General features: G+C 36.8%; 1 protein-coding gene across 2 annotated transcripts in view; it reads right to left on the bottom strand.

Moving 5' to 3' along the window:
• LOC108701898 (uromodulin) overlaps positions 1–15,154 on the bottom strand; it is a 28,424-nt gene that overhangs the window by 2,675 nt on the left and 10,595 nt on the right. The window contains exons 7-16 of one of the 2 annotated variants that reach the window (XM_041575895.1): positions 14,975–15,112; positions 14,079–14,093; positions 11,368–12,162; positions 10,683–10,787; positions 8,450–8,658; positions 6,721–6,875; positions 4,940–5,185; positions 3,032–3,194; positions 1,714–1,792; positions 1,044–1,061 (exon numbers count right to left, since the gene is read on the bottom strand). In XM_041575895.1, the coding sequence (XP_041431829.1) occupies positions 1,044–1,061; positions 1,714–1,792; positions 3,032–3,194; positions 4,940–5,185; positions 6,721–6,875; positions 8,450–8,658; positions 10,683–10,787; positions 11,368–12,162; positions 14,079–14,093; positions 14,975–15,112 (1,923 nt within the window). The remainder of the gene's footprint in view (positions 1–1,043; positions 1,062–1,713; positions 1,793–3,031; positions 3,195–4,939; positions 5,186–6,720; positions 6,876–8,449; positions 8,659–10,682; positions 10,788–11,367; positions 12,163–14,078; positions 14,094–14,974; positions 15,113–15,154) is intronic. The other variant, XM_041575896.1, reaches the window with a different exon arrangement.

The raw sequence follows: 15,154 nt of genomic DNA, 5'->3' as shown, positions 1-15,154 counted from the left end.
TCAGCCTCATTGCTGCAGTTCTTGTTTGTGCTAGGCCTATTTTCCGACATCTGAACCTCCAGCAAATTACTATGACACAACCATGTGCACCTGCTTTGACCTTTGTCTATTTGTCAATGATTCTGTGCAGCCTTGTCTCGCCTCTTCATGTGGCATCACAACTCTCTACCACACCTGATAATATTCTGGAGAATGCTACACCATTGTGCTATATGCACTTAGGCTCAATAGCAAATAATCACTGGCTACTTAATGTGGTGTCAATTATTTAGACAAAGTATTTAAATCAATGTTCATTTATTGTGACATTGGCATCAATCAACCTGCTTTCTCTTGTATGCTGCAACCAAACCATTTTATATCCTCTTTAAAACTACATGTAGTTTCTATTTTTAATGCAGTTCATGACTGTACATTCTCTTAGGTGCTATTAAATAAAAAAAGATCAGATGTGGCTTTGTTTAGGAGATTAAAGGAGTGGTTCACCTTTAAGGTGACTTTTACTATGTTATAGTATGACCAACTCGCAGCAATTCTGCAATTGGTCTTCATTATTTATATTTTAGAGTGTTTGCGTTATTTGCCTTGATCTTTTGCCTCTTTCCAGCTTTCAGATAGGGGTCACTGACCCCAGCTACACATGTATTGTTGTAGCTACATTTATTGCTCAGCTTTCTGTTCAAGCTTCTCCTATCCATATTCAAATCAGTGCATAGTCACTAGGGTAATTTGGACTGTAGCAACCAGATTGTTAGAATTTTAAACTGGAGAGTTGCTGAATATAAAGCTAAACAACCCAAAAACCAAAAATAATAAAAGATGAAAATCTCAGATGATTGTCTCAGACTATCACTCTCTACATCATACTAAACATTAACTCAAAGGTGAACAACCTGAACACAGCACAGGAGGGAAAGAAATTATTTGTGAGGTCAATGTATATATATATATATATATAATTTTTGGTGATACTGATCACTAGAAAAAGAATTTGCTGGACATGGTTATTAACAGTAAATTAAAAGACAAGGGAAGTTTTTTACCATAAGCGGCAGCTGGATCTGAAAAGCAAAAGAACGTTTATTAGATTTAATAGTCCACAATAGGGATGGGTGAATTTCTCGTTTCGCCAAAAAAATGACACCCATAGACTTGTATGGCGGCGCGCGTCAAAACACTTTCGCCACGCGACAACATTTTTTTGACGCCCATAGACTTTAATGGGCATCTGCAACATTTCGCCGGCGACAAATTTTTGGCGAAACGAAACGGGTCAAATTCGCCCATCCCTAATCCACAACACTGGTACATATTAAAAAAAAAAGAAAAGCCTCAGTTAATATAAGGGCAGTAGGGTGCAAACTGTAAGAAACAAGTGTGAGGCCCCATGGGTTGTCCAAACACAATGGGTCGTTTAATAAGCTGGTTCATTTAGAATTTAAAAAGACAAATATTACAACCCCACCTTCTTGTATGTATTTAGTGCTGAGTTGCTTTGAGTTTCCAGAGCTTCCAGAATGCACTGCAAAGAACTGTGTCCTCTTATGAATAGAGCTCTGGCAGGTATTACCTACATGGCTCTTATTATTTCAAGCCTCTAGAAGGGAAGAGGACTACCCCTCTTCTACCTACACAAATCAGGTAGAAGAAGCAGCAGAGAGGAGGCCTTATAATTGGCTTTTTTATGTTTATAACAACTATATCTTTACTTACCTAGTTTGGTGAATGGTCCTAGTTTCACACTATAGGTAGTCTGTGTGGTGACATCCAAGGCACGGGACCCTGAGCATGACTGCAATACATAAAGAGAACATGTTTAGTTTTTGCCTGATTCAGTGTAACAATATTTAGAGGGAAGGAATTAATGGGGTAATGTGATAAAAAAAAATATAGGTCTAGTCATCTATCAACCGAAAGGGGAATTTACTGGTGACTTGTTTGAAAGCTTATTTAATGGCTTGCTACAGATCTTGCACTTTTAAATACATTAAGGGGAAATATAAGAAAAGTTATCAACAGGAAAAAAAAATTGTGTTGCAATGTAATATTCTTTGTTATACAACACAGTGCACTTTTAAGGCCTTCTTTAAAGTTGGCATAGAGTATTTTTGTTATTACCCTTTAAGTGCCCTTTTTTGGCAAAAAAATACAGCAAGCTTTTTGTACTGTCCTTTTAGGATTATTTCCTGTTAAATACACACTTTCTGTGCTGAATTTATATATAAGTATGGGACCAGTGGGCAGCTCCATGTTGTAGCTCCCACCCTTCAAACTATAGTCAGGTGATCCCAGTGAAAAGGGGAACCATGTTTGGGATGTTTAACCTTGAAAGCAGCAAGTAAGTTGCAGGTAAAACTTGTGTAAAATGAAGAAATAGAATTCTTAATGAATCGGATGAAAGTTGAGTGTCGGACCGGCCATACCGGGGATGACTTGTAGCTTGGTGTAGTTGGCCAGCTTAAATATATTGCAATATATGAAAACACAATCCCTGTTTTATTTAAAGGGTCATTTTTAGTAGCTTAAGCCACAAAATGTCTCAATGTCCTTAATATATTGATAATGGGTTATGTGCAGAGGACCTCTTGTCTTCGTCATTGTAAGTATGGGACCTGTTACCCAGTATGCTCGGGACCTGGGATAAGGCTAAGGCCACTGCTGAAATATGTTGGCTAATTTCAGCCCTACCGTGGGTAGTAGCCTCCTCTCTTTTCCGCATTGAATTGGCTTCAGCAGATTTGGGCTCAAAATGCAGAGACTCGCAGTTCTTCTCCAAAATCACTTAAGTCTGTTCGAGCCAAGCTTCTTCAATGTGAGAGAGAGAGGAAGCTACTGCCTACAGTAGGTCTGAAATCAGCCTGCGTATTGGGGCTACTTAGAAAATAGATAGTATGGGTATAACTGGGCATGGCAAAGGATGAATAACCATGGTCAGATGTACTGCCATTTCAATTCATGAATGTCTATAGTTGCATGAATATCTTTCCCACTTCAACTTTGTAGAAAATGTTTTATAGCTGCTTGTACTCACAGGTGCGCAAATCGTGGTGCTGGTGTCACACGCATAGATCTCACAGTGCATATAGACTTGGTTATAATTCCCTGCAAATGCGAACATTTGTAAAGAGAATTTCGCTTGGCTAGACAAGCCATTTTCTGCTACACTGACGGTGCCATCTCTCTTGCTGGGGCAGCTGTTAAACAGAAACGAGTATAATGAGAAATGGCAGTGATTCATACAGAATGATTAATAAAATGCATTAGTGAAATAGCATTATTTATAGTATTGTGGAAGTCCAGGAGGATTTATTTTTAAAGAATAAGGAAAGGCTAATTCACTAGGGTTCTATGGACGGTATGTCAGTTTTAGCCCATGGCCGATGATCTCCTTTGGAAAAAAATCACAGTACAGGTGTGGGACCTGTTATAAAGAATGCTTGGGTCCTGGGGCATTCTGGATAATGGATTTTTCTAGGGATGCACCGAATCCACTATTTTGGATTCGGACGAACCCCCGAATCTTTTGTGAAAGATTCGGCCGAATACCGAACCAAATCCGAATCCTAATTTGCATATGCAAATTAGGGTTGGGAAGGGGAAAACATTTTTACTTCCTTGTTTTGTTTCAAAAAGTCACGAAATTTTCCTTCCCGCCCTTAATTTGCATATGCAAATTAACATTCGGTTCGGCTGAGCAGAAGGATTCGGCCAAATCCGAATCCTGCTGAAAAAGGTTGAATCCTGAACCGAATCCTGGATTCGGTGCATCCCTAGATTTTTCTGTAATTTGGGTCTTCATACCTTAAATCTACTAGAAAGAAAGTCATATAAACATAAAATAAACCCAATAGGCTGGTTTTGCTTCCAGTAAGGATTAATTATATCTTAGTCGGGAAAAAAAGTAAATCATTTTAAAAATTGGGTTTATTTGGATACAATTGAGTCTATGGGATACAGCCCTTCTAAAATTCGGAGCTTTCTGGATAAGGGGTTTCCTGATAATGTATCCCATACCTGTACTTGCATCCAAAGACACCCATGCATGCATATGGTTGCTAACAGGTCCATCCTTGCTCTTCAGATGGCACATGCAACTATGAGCATGGCTACACTTATGCCAGAATTATGATGGAAATGTTGAATTATGGGCAAAAAAACATGGTGATTTGCACCAGAATATTGCACTTTGCACACAGCATTTTATTCATAAATGACACCTTGGATAGATCTGTGTCATATATTTGTAATATGCATCAAAAGCCATATTGTGCATTTTTAGAGAAGCCTCAAGATACCAGGATGTTGTTTAAATACTATATGTAAATCTCATTTCCAATTCTGGGCTTTCCTTCTAATGACCAAAGTAAGTCTCTCTTGGAATGGTGGAAAATAACCAACAGAAGGTACATTAACTCAGCAACATTAGAGAAATGTCATTTTAGCATTTTCTGCACTAGTTAAAACAGCCTACAACCCTCCAACCTGGGCTTGCTGCTGTAGTAGATTTAAGTAAGGCTAGGGGTATGGGGGCAAGCAGGGGTGGCAGCCTTGCATAAAGCATTCTGTGATGTCCATCATTTGGGAAAGCTTTACCTTACTTCAAACTCAAGTTATGGATAGAGGAAAAATATTGTAGTTTCATGGTTATATCATTCTGCTAAGATATCTATGACCCTTTAATGAGTTTAGGGCCCATTTAAGGATAGAACACTTAACAAAATGTGTTCACAAAACTAAGCTCCTATTTACTGAAAAACAGACCAAAACAGACAATAGCTTTGTTTCATAGTTTAATCTAAGTATTATTACTGTGGTTTGTGTGTTCTGGCATAGGGCTCACCTAGCACATGTCCTTCTTCACTAGAAAACACCATTTAGTTTAGCAATCCATGAAAAAAACCCTATACACCATCCAAATCCTTGTATCTTAATAACATACCTGTTTTGGATGATATAATATTTCATGGGATCATCTGGATTGCTTGATGGAGTAGCGTAGCAGTTTTTCAGTACCAAGGCATACAGGGATGGATCTGGCCCATCAAGGAACACTCCAATATAAATCAACGTTTTGGTTAATATGTCAACAGATACTCCTTGGTATGGATACGTATAGCTGCTGCTGTTGTAAACTGACATGTGAGCAGTAAAATTTCCTGTGTCAGTAGTGTTAATATATGTGGTGCTATAAATTGCAAGAAAACAGCAAATGAGTTAAAATAAATATATCATTACAATCATCAACAATGCAAAACAAAGCGAAAAAAAGGAACTCCATAAAAATACTCTAAATAAATAACTCTAGATGAATTCTTCAGCCTCCTCTTGACATATCAGCAGTGACAACTCATTATGCAAACATGGAGGAAAAAACTTTTTAATAAATATATACGTTGTTGGTAAACTATACTGTTCTAAGCACAATAGCCCTCTGTAAAGTGAATTTAATCTTTCAAAATGGCAGCTACACATTTCTATACCTGGTACTGGTCTTTTTCTATCACTTCTGTCTTCCACATTTGGTTTTTAAGGCAGTGTTCCCCAAAGTAAAATAATGGAGTCGTTTCTCTTTCTTGCCTTTACATAATTACACAGTTAAGTAGAGTTGAAAAAAGACCAAAATCCATCAAGTTCAACCCCTGACAGCCTTTGGGTTTACTTGAGGTCTGCACTGGACTACGAGCATGGCTGGGAATAAATTGGGATGTAGCCAAGAATGTAATACTGTGGGGCAGATTTATCAAGGGTCGAATTTCGAAGTTAAAAAATACTTCGAAATTCGACCATCGAATTAAAATACTTTGAATTCAAATATCGAATTCAAAATTTTTTTCATTGAATTTGGCTATTCTGCAGTCGAAGTAAATTTGAACGAACGATTAAATCCTTCGAATCAAACGATTTGAATGATTTTATCGTACGATTGAACGATTTTTACTTCAACTTCAAAAACTTGCTGTAGAAGGTCCCCATAGGCTAACATAGCGCTTCGGCAGGTTTCATTTGGCGAAGTATAAGTCAAAGTTTTTTTAAAGAGATTTGATTATCGAATGGTCGAATATTCTAAGTATTTTTACTTAGAATCGAATTCGAAGTAAATTTGAAGTCGTAGTATCCTATTCGATGTTCGAAGTATCCAAAAATTACTTTTTTTTACTTAATTTTTTTACTTTGAAAATTCCCTCGAATTCACTTCAACCCTTGATAAATCTGTGTATTTTAACAATACAATAAAAGGATTACCAGCAGTTTTATCTGATTTATGATTCATCAAAACTATTATTATTAACATATTCTTTCTGCTGAGTCCTGTGACCTGTCAGAATCCATGCTCCCCAAATCCCATAATGGCCCAGATTCAATTGAGAAAAAATTATCTCAAGGTTTATCATGTGAACACTCATGGACGAGATTCAATTCAAGGAGAAAAACGTTTCTCCTTATTCAGTTCCAGTTGTTTCCAATAGACTTTTATAGAGTTTTCAGTTTTTCTGAATTGAATTGCATCTCAAATTGAATCTCGTCGACAAGTTTTCACAATAAACCTTTCTCTCACTGAATTGAATCTGGCCCATTACGTGGGGAGATAAATACCAGTACAATTATTTTATTGATGCTGGAATCAATAGTTTCAGTACAGAAAATAAGTTGTTAAATCCTAAAATGACTGTAAAGTATTTTAAACACAGAAACAATGGCAGACATACATAATACATTTACCTGATAATGGGATTGAGGGCAGCGTTAAGACTTAGTCTCATATCAAGCGGGTAAATACAGGTTGAAGTCGTTGTCAGCTTATCTCTAATAATCATACCATTAAGTAGAAAGGTGAAGTCAAAACTCTTTGTATAAAAGGCATGGGTGCTATTGGTCTGAAGGAAAAAACAACAAATATTTTAAAAGAATATAATAGCTGTCTAAATAAACAGCTCCAATGGCTTTTTTTGTGAACCATATCCCCAAATAAGCTTTGCCACCTGCAGAGACTTTACCAATTCACTAACAGGAGCAGGCGCCAATTCGCTATGAAAGAGGCCGTCGCTAGCGTTCGTTTTCACTCTATCACCAGGCAACTTTGCGCTCTGGCAAAAGGTCGTTACTTCGCAAATTCAGTAAAGTGCGGATTTTACTGAACGTTACCTCTTTCGCCAGAGTTGACTTCGCCACCTCAGACCAGGTGAAGTGCTAAAAAGCAGCTAGATCTTCCTCAATCTTCTATTACTTACATCATATCCTGTGTGCTGAAAATGCATTAAAGTTCAAAAAACACTGGCGACTTTTCCTTGATTGAAGCGGGATTGCCTGTAAAAGTCCTAACAAATTTTTTTTGGGTAACCGGTTTTCTCCAGACATTTTATAACTTATGGAACATTAATTTTACAGTGGGCTCAGGTGTAGGACATTATATTAACTCTCTTGTCTTTATTAAGGTTCCCTGGACATTTGTAATAAAAAGTGGTAACTTCAAGCATTTGCACCAACATTTAGGGGGCCGATTCACTAACTTCGAGTGAAGGATTCGAAGGTAAAAAACTTCGAATTACGAAGTTTTTTTTGGGCTGCTTCGACCATCGAATGAGCTACTTCGACCTTCGACTACGACAAAGGATTTGTAGTAAAAATCGTTCGTTTCTTTAAAAAAAACTTCGACCCCCTAGTTCGCCATCTAAAAGCTACCGAAGTCAATGTTAGCCTATAGGGAAGGTCCCCATAGGCTTGGCTAACTTTTTTTGATCGAAGGATATTCCTTCGATCGTTGGATTAAAATTCTTCGAATCGTTCGATTCAAAGGATTTTATCGTTCGATCGAAGGAATTATCCTTCGATCATTCGATCGAACTATCTGCGCTAAATCCTTCAACTTCGATATTCGAAGTCGAAGGATTTTAATTCCTAGTCGAATATCGAGGGTTAATTAACCCTCGATATTCGACCCTTAGTGAATCGGCCCCTTATAATAAAGACGTCCATACAACTTTAAATTACCCGGCCTATGCAAATTGACCTAAGCGCAAGATCACTAGCGATTTTTTACTAGGCACAAACGAACGCTAGCGCATCTTCGCTAAGAAATGCTCGCACTGCCGAAGTAACGCTAGTGAAAAGTCCCCATCGCTCGACGCCCAGGATGAAACTCCGCATATTAGTGAATTGGTGTAGTCGTAGCACATTTGTGTCTGACGAACTGGTGCGAGATGTGCGAAGCGAATGCTGGTGAAAAGTCACCCATTAGTGAATCTACCCCTTAGGCTGATATTGTGGCCTATATTGTTGCTTGAAGCAAAACGCTTCAGTAACCAGTGACCCACCCATTCACTGGTATCACTTGGACTTGTGACCAGATTGTAAATGTGGTTTAGTGACTCAAGTCAGCCTAGAAATTTAAAATGGCATCTCCTAAGGCACCGTAAAGCAATAGATTGTTGACAGTGTGAGCAAAACTTACTTTCAATTTCATCCCACAGTTCCCTGCTTGCAGAGGGGACAGAACTGAATATGTGTTGGTATTATTATCATTCAGGACATCAAAGCAAGAACTGTCTGCGAGTATTATATCCTTGACGTCAACTTTCAGAGCCCTCAGCTGACATTTTCGGAAAGTTGTTTTCAATTTTTGCGTTCCACAGTTCACAGTTGGCCTTAAGTCTGAGAGAGCTTTAAAGAGCAACAATAAATTATAAGTGCACGTACGTTAAAATCTTTTCTTCCCACCATTAATTATTAACCACACATGGAACATGGAACCCTGCTTGTTGTATTTACTGTGTATAGTCAGTCAGTGATGGCTAAAAGGGACTAAACCAGTCTAAGACATCCATAAAGTTAATTTAAAGGTTAAAAGGGACTAACACAGTCCATTACACTTTTACTTGTGGCCAGTTTGTAAATGTCTCTAGCAAGCAAATTAGGTCAGCCTGAATATTATAAATTGCAACTCATAGTGGTTTAGCAAAGTTATTCCATGTCACATAATACATAAACAGTAAAAGCACAAGGAATAAAATGGACTAAATGTCTTTGTACATGTATATACAGTATATATTAGAAATATATATCATCATCATCATCATTTATTTAAATAGCGCTGTATATATATATATATATATATATATATATATATATATATATATATATATATATATAGATATATATATAGATATATATATAGATATATATATATATCCTGGAAAGAGGCGAGCACTCACAGGTCTTAAGGTGCAAAAAAATCTGTGAAATTTATTGAAAATCAATAACTGACGTTTCTCAAAGTGCAACAGGATATAGGATTAGCCGAAACGTCAGTTATTTATTTTTAATACATTTCACAGATTTTTAGCATCTTAAGACCTGTGAGTGCTCGCCTCTTTCCAGGGTTTCTTACTTACTTTGCTGATAGCACCCAGGCACCAAACACCTTTTTTACGAGTAGTGCGGGCCCAACATGGACGCTTTATGTGTGTGTATATATATATATATATATATATATATATATATATATATATATATATATATATATATATATAAAATACATAAGAGATATGTCTGTCCACACACACACACACACACACACATATATATATATATATATATATATATACACACATATATATATATAAAATACATAAGAGATATGTCTGTCCAAAAGACACACACTGTGAAACAAGTGTCCATGTGATGCCTTGGTGCACAAGGATGTAATAAACAGGGATCCACAAGGCAAGATTTTTAAATGGTCAACAAAATGCATTCAGTACTTCACAGCTCATTGACACCTAGGGGTTATTTATCCCCTATTTAAGTCCGAATTCATTTCAATATTTTCTGAGAAAAAGTCAGGCCAAATCCGCATGGGTTTTTTTTGGCTTATTTATTAATACACTTTTCCAAAAATTTTGTTTGCAAGAAAAAAATCAGAAAAAAACGTGAACAATATGATTTTCACATTTTTTTCGGATTTGTAATACGATTTTCATGATTTTTATGGATTTTTCACCAGAAAACTCACATCTTATGTTTTTTTGCCCAAAAACTTTGGGGTATTGCACAAAACCCAGCGCATATCAAAAAATCATTGGGAATTCTCCCATTGACTTAAATGTAACCTTCGACAGGTCTGAGATGCCGGATTTTCTGATTCTGAATTTCTATCCTCGGGGTTTAATAAATTCCGAAAAAATTTACGATTTTTTAAAAGTACAATTTTATATTACAAAAATCACGATTTTTTTTGTGATTTTTGCATTCAGAGTTTAGTAAATAACCCCCCCCCCTAAACTCATCAGGATTCCTGGAGACTCCTTGGTAGCAAAGTCAATAGGTTCAATTAATTCCAAAGCTATGGGCAGTTTTGTAACTGAAGGAGACATTACACTGATGATCCATAAACATCTTTTTGTTTCATTTTTTTATCTGTGGTTGCACCCACTTTACTATTTTAATCTAATTCAGAAAGAGGAATGAGGATAGTACTATATAGTTGAAGCATATTGAGGATGAACAAAATGCTTAGGTTGCCATATTACTTACAACAGACTCTACAGGTACTGTATGCAGAGGCACACAGAATAAAATAGAGCTGAATAGGTTGATTTATGCATAGTTACATTTTGTGCTACTTTTGCAAATAAGCCCAAATTTCTTTAGAATGTGTTTTTTGAAAATGTATAAATTGTACTTACCAGTTATAGTCCGATTTTCCTTGCAGTAGCACCCATAGGATCCAGATACAAATCTGCATTCCTCATCGTCAGTGCATAAGCATGCATCATTGAGTGAAGTGGGATCTAATGAGATTAAGAATTGAGATGGAATAAAAATCTGATTTACATGGGTGCTATATTAAACCAGTGCAATGACCAGTGTCGGACTGGGACACCAGGGGCCTACCAAAAAACCTTAGACCCACCAAAAAACTTTAAACTAGGGGCCCACTCTCTGTACTATTTTCTTCCTCTCCTCACTCAACCTCAATTCTCCTAGTCTCTTTTCTTTACAAACTATAATCTATTAATCCATCTATTTAGACTCTTTGCTCTCATAAAAATCAGGAATGGACATGAAAAAAGCCAAATATTTAGAAGCAGGAGGGCCCACTGACACCTGGGCCCACTGAGAGTTCTCCTGGTATCCCAGCGGGCCAATCCGACACTGCATCTACCAATTGCAGCCAATTATTAGTAAGCGTTGGTCAGACTAATGTATGTTAGAAAATCTTTGCAAATGCTTGACTGGTACTGTTGTAATACAGAACCTGTGTTGTTTAATACTTTCATGGACTTCACAAAATAAAACACATCACTCATATTTTTTTCTTTCTCTTTGATCACATTCTTCCATATGTTATTAGCAAGTGTAGAAATGTACCTGTGCAATATGATAAGGAGCAGCCTTGGGTTCTATTCAGTTTATAGACATGGTATCCACCAGGACAAGCCTTAATCTGTACAGTTGATGACCAAAGGCAACAGTCTCCAGACCAATGGGCACAGGCTTGGCGACTGACAATACCATCAGTTGGAATGGGATGTGATCCATCTAACCACATAGGTGCATGTGTGTTACACCTCAACATTGGAACACAGGATTCCGGCATGCGTATTCCTCCATTTCCAATGAAACGATACCAGCCCACTTTGTCATAGTCACATTTGACGTCCACATATTGTGCATTGGCCGTGCTTCTCCAGGGTTCATTAAGAACAGTGTGATTGCCACATGGATCAGAGCAATAGTAGCTGCCACCATTTTTAATGCAATCCAAATTACTCCCACACACACCTCTGGCACATTGATCAATTTCACAATAAAATCCATTACCAAGAACTCCAGGTGGACACACACATGAATATGATCCAACATTATTAAAGCAGGTGGCTAATGGGTGGCATTTATTCAGGTCTGGACTAGAACATTCATTAATGTCAACACAAGTATTTCCTGCTCCTTTTGTGTATCCGACAGGACACACACAGTCATAGGAGCCAATTGTATTTACACAATATCCATAAGTACAGTTGTTTAACCAGGAATAGGCACATTCATCAATATCTAAACATGAGAAGCCATCTCCAATGTATCCATCCTTACAGCTACACTGAAATAGGCCAAGATATGCTTCACATGTAGCATTGGGATGACAGTTGGAACAGCGTGCAGTCACTAGAATAGACAAGCAAAATAAGCAGACATTGATTAAAAAGTTTGCAATTTTTTTATTTGTAAAAGACAGTAGTAACTGAATATGATCTCAAGCGTGGGAATGAAACTGCAATCTGACAGTAAGGATGGAAAGCAAGAAGCATGGGGCATAAACATAACATTCTATACCCAATATACTCACTGAGCTGGCTTGTGATGGGGCAACTGGAGCTATGGCTGGAAATTCTGAGACTCCTATAGCTATAGTCAATTGACTGGTATTGATATAAATATTGTTGCCTTCTGTTTGCACAGATGCTGCAAGAGTAACTACACAAATAGTTGCTTGGCTGCAGTGAAGTGCAGTGGGGTTACCCATACAGCACTCAGAACACATAGGGACAGATTTATCAAAGATCGAAGTGAAAATTGAAATTAAAAAAAACCAAATTTCGAGCAAATTTGAAAGAAAATCAAAAATTTTAATAATGAAATTTATCATGTACTGTCTCTTTAAAAATTTGACTTCCACCATTCGACATCTAAAACCTCTCGAATTGCTGTTTTAGCCTATGGGGGACCTCCTAGAACCCATTTGGAGTAAATTGTTAAACTTTTAAAAATCAAAGTTTTTTTTGAGGAAAAACAATTGAATTTCACTATTACTTCGATTCATACGATTTGAATTTGGACAAATTTGAACAAATACAGACTACCAGCAAAAAAAACTTTTATTTTTTTTAATACATTTCGGTTGTTTTTTTTTAATTCGAATTTCGAAGTTTTTTAAATTCGAAATTCAACTCTTGATAAATCTGCCCCATATTGTACAGTGCGGTACAATGACATGAACAGCCATAAGGAGTTACTGTATTTACTGTCAATAATATGTAGGGGGAGATTCAGTAGCTTCCTACAATTGCTGAAGCAGGAAACATTTTGGATTTTTACGGTTAGGGTCTTTAACACCTTGTGATCTCAATAGGGCACTTGATTTAGCTGCTTTTAATTAAATATGACTATTTGTTGCAATAATAATTATGTTTTGATCCAAATGTTTTATTACAAAAAATATTTTATAGGTATTTTTGTATGAGTTCATGGATTGATCATTTCAGCACCAGACATATTTATATAATTCTTTTTTAAACATCAATTTAGTTTAAATAGAGAAGATTTAACACATTTTGAATGTTTCATTTGTTGGTTCCCTAGCAACTCGGTTGCTGGTTTGCTATCCATAACAACCATGTTTCTGGGTTAAGTCCCTAGCAACCAAGTGCACTTTACTTACATTTTGTAAAATATTGTGGTTTTGGTTTTGGATAGCTCATGTTTAGAGCACTTTTTCAGCTGTTTAATACCGTCATTCGGTTAAAACTGCACCATTAATGCACTTATAGGGCGTTATTTATCAATGTCCGATTTTATCTCAACATTTTCTGCTACAAACTCCAATCAAATCTGCTAGTTTTTTATGCTTATTTATTATAACATTTTCCCGAAAATTTGCTCTGTGGGAAAAAATCTGATTTTCAAAAAAAAAAATTCGGATTTTTTTACCCGACAACACGATTTCTTATGTTTTTTTGCCCGAAAACTCTGAAAACTTCAGGGTATTGAATTAATAAGATTGGCAGCTAAAAGCTGGCAAACTTATGTAGGTGTATATTCAAAATCCAAGTTTCCAAACAAAAATCCAAATTTTGAAGACTAATTAAAAATGAATAGTTCATGTGATACATTACAACTGTTCCAACATATTTACTCCCCTATGCTTAATGCAGATTTAAGCAGATGCAGAATTTATATGGACAGTTTGATTAAAAACAGTTTAAATAAAAACCTTCCCTTTTCATATATAAGTAAATATTAACACACATTTAAAACCATGCTTTGTTGATCTGTTTAGATAATGTTAAAGAAAAGCAACTTACATGATGTGTTGGTAACTGAAAGAGAGAAAAAAATCATAATTAAAAATATTTAAAATACACTCAAACAAAACAGTAAAAAAGCCTTATGTCTACCTATCTATTATGAGTCTTTAGTATTATAATAAAATTATGTGATCTGCAATAAACTAGGACAAGGGATGCACCGAATCCAGGATTCGGTTCGGGATTCAACCAGGATCAGGGGTGCTTCGCCAATGAGGCAAGTTGAGGCCGTCGCCTCAGGCAGCAGCGCCCCACTAGGTACCAGGGGCAGCAAAAATGCTGCTCCTGGTACTTTAAGAGCAAATTTCCAGGGGAGGGGGGGCAGCAGCAACTACTGCTGCCTCAGGCAGCGGAGGGGCCAGGATCGCCCCTGACCAGGATTCTGCCTTTTTCAGCAGGATTCGGATTCGGCCGAATCCTTCTGCCCAGCCGAACCAAATCCAAATCCTAGAATATGCCTCCATTAGAAAATCATGCAGCGTACTCTTTATAAAAGTTTTTTTGGGATTTATTCTGTCATGGAAAGAATATGTTTCTTTACAAAATGCATCAGTTAATATTGCTGCTCCAGCAGAATTCTGCACTGAAATCTGTTTTTCAAAAAAGCAAACTGATTTTTTTTATTTAATTTTGAAATCTGACATGTGCCTAGACACATTGTCAGTTTCCGAGGAGCCCTCAGTCATGTGACTTGTGCTCTGATGAACTTCAATCACTCTTTACTGCTGTACTGCAAATTTGAGTGATATCACCCCCTCCCTTTACCCCCCCCCTCCCCAGCAGCCTAACAACAGAACAATGGGAAGGTAACCAGATATAAAGTTTAATAAACAGGTAATTCCTACATTGGTGTAAACGTATCACTTTATTATCACATGTTCTTTATTCTGTACCTGTTAATCCATCCACCTGTATAGCATGAGGACTGCTTGAATTTACAGATATGGTCCATTTCCCTTTGGCAGGGTTGTTAACCTGATACATTGAACCCCAGGTTTCAGACACAATTGCCTTTGGATTTGAGTCCTTCACTATAAGAAGAAAATATATAAACATCTTATTGCAATACATGA

The sequence above is a fragment of the Xenopus laevis genome, chromosome 9_10L (assembly GCF_017654675.1).
Source record: "Xenopus laevis strain J_2021 chromosome 9_10L, Xenopus_laevis_v10.1, whole genome shotgun sequence".
NCBI lineage: Eukaryota > Metazoa > Chordata > Amphibia > Anura > Pipidae > Xenopus > Xenopus laevis.
The sequence above is the reverse complement of the archived record's forward strand: the minus strand, read 5'-3'. Positions and strand labels throughout refer to the sequence as shown.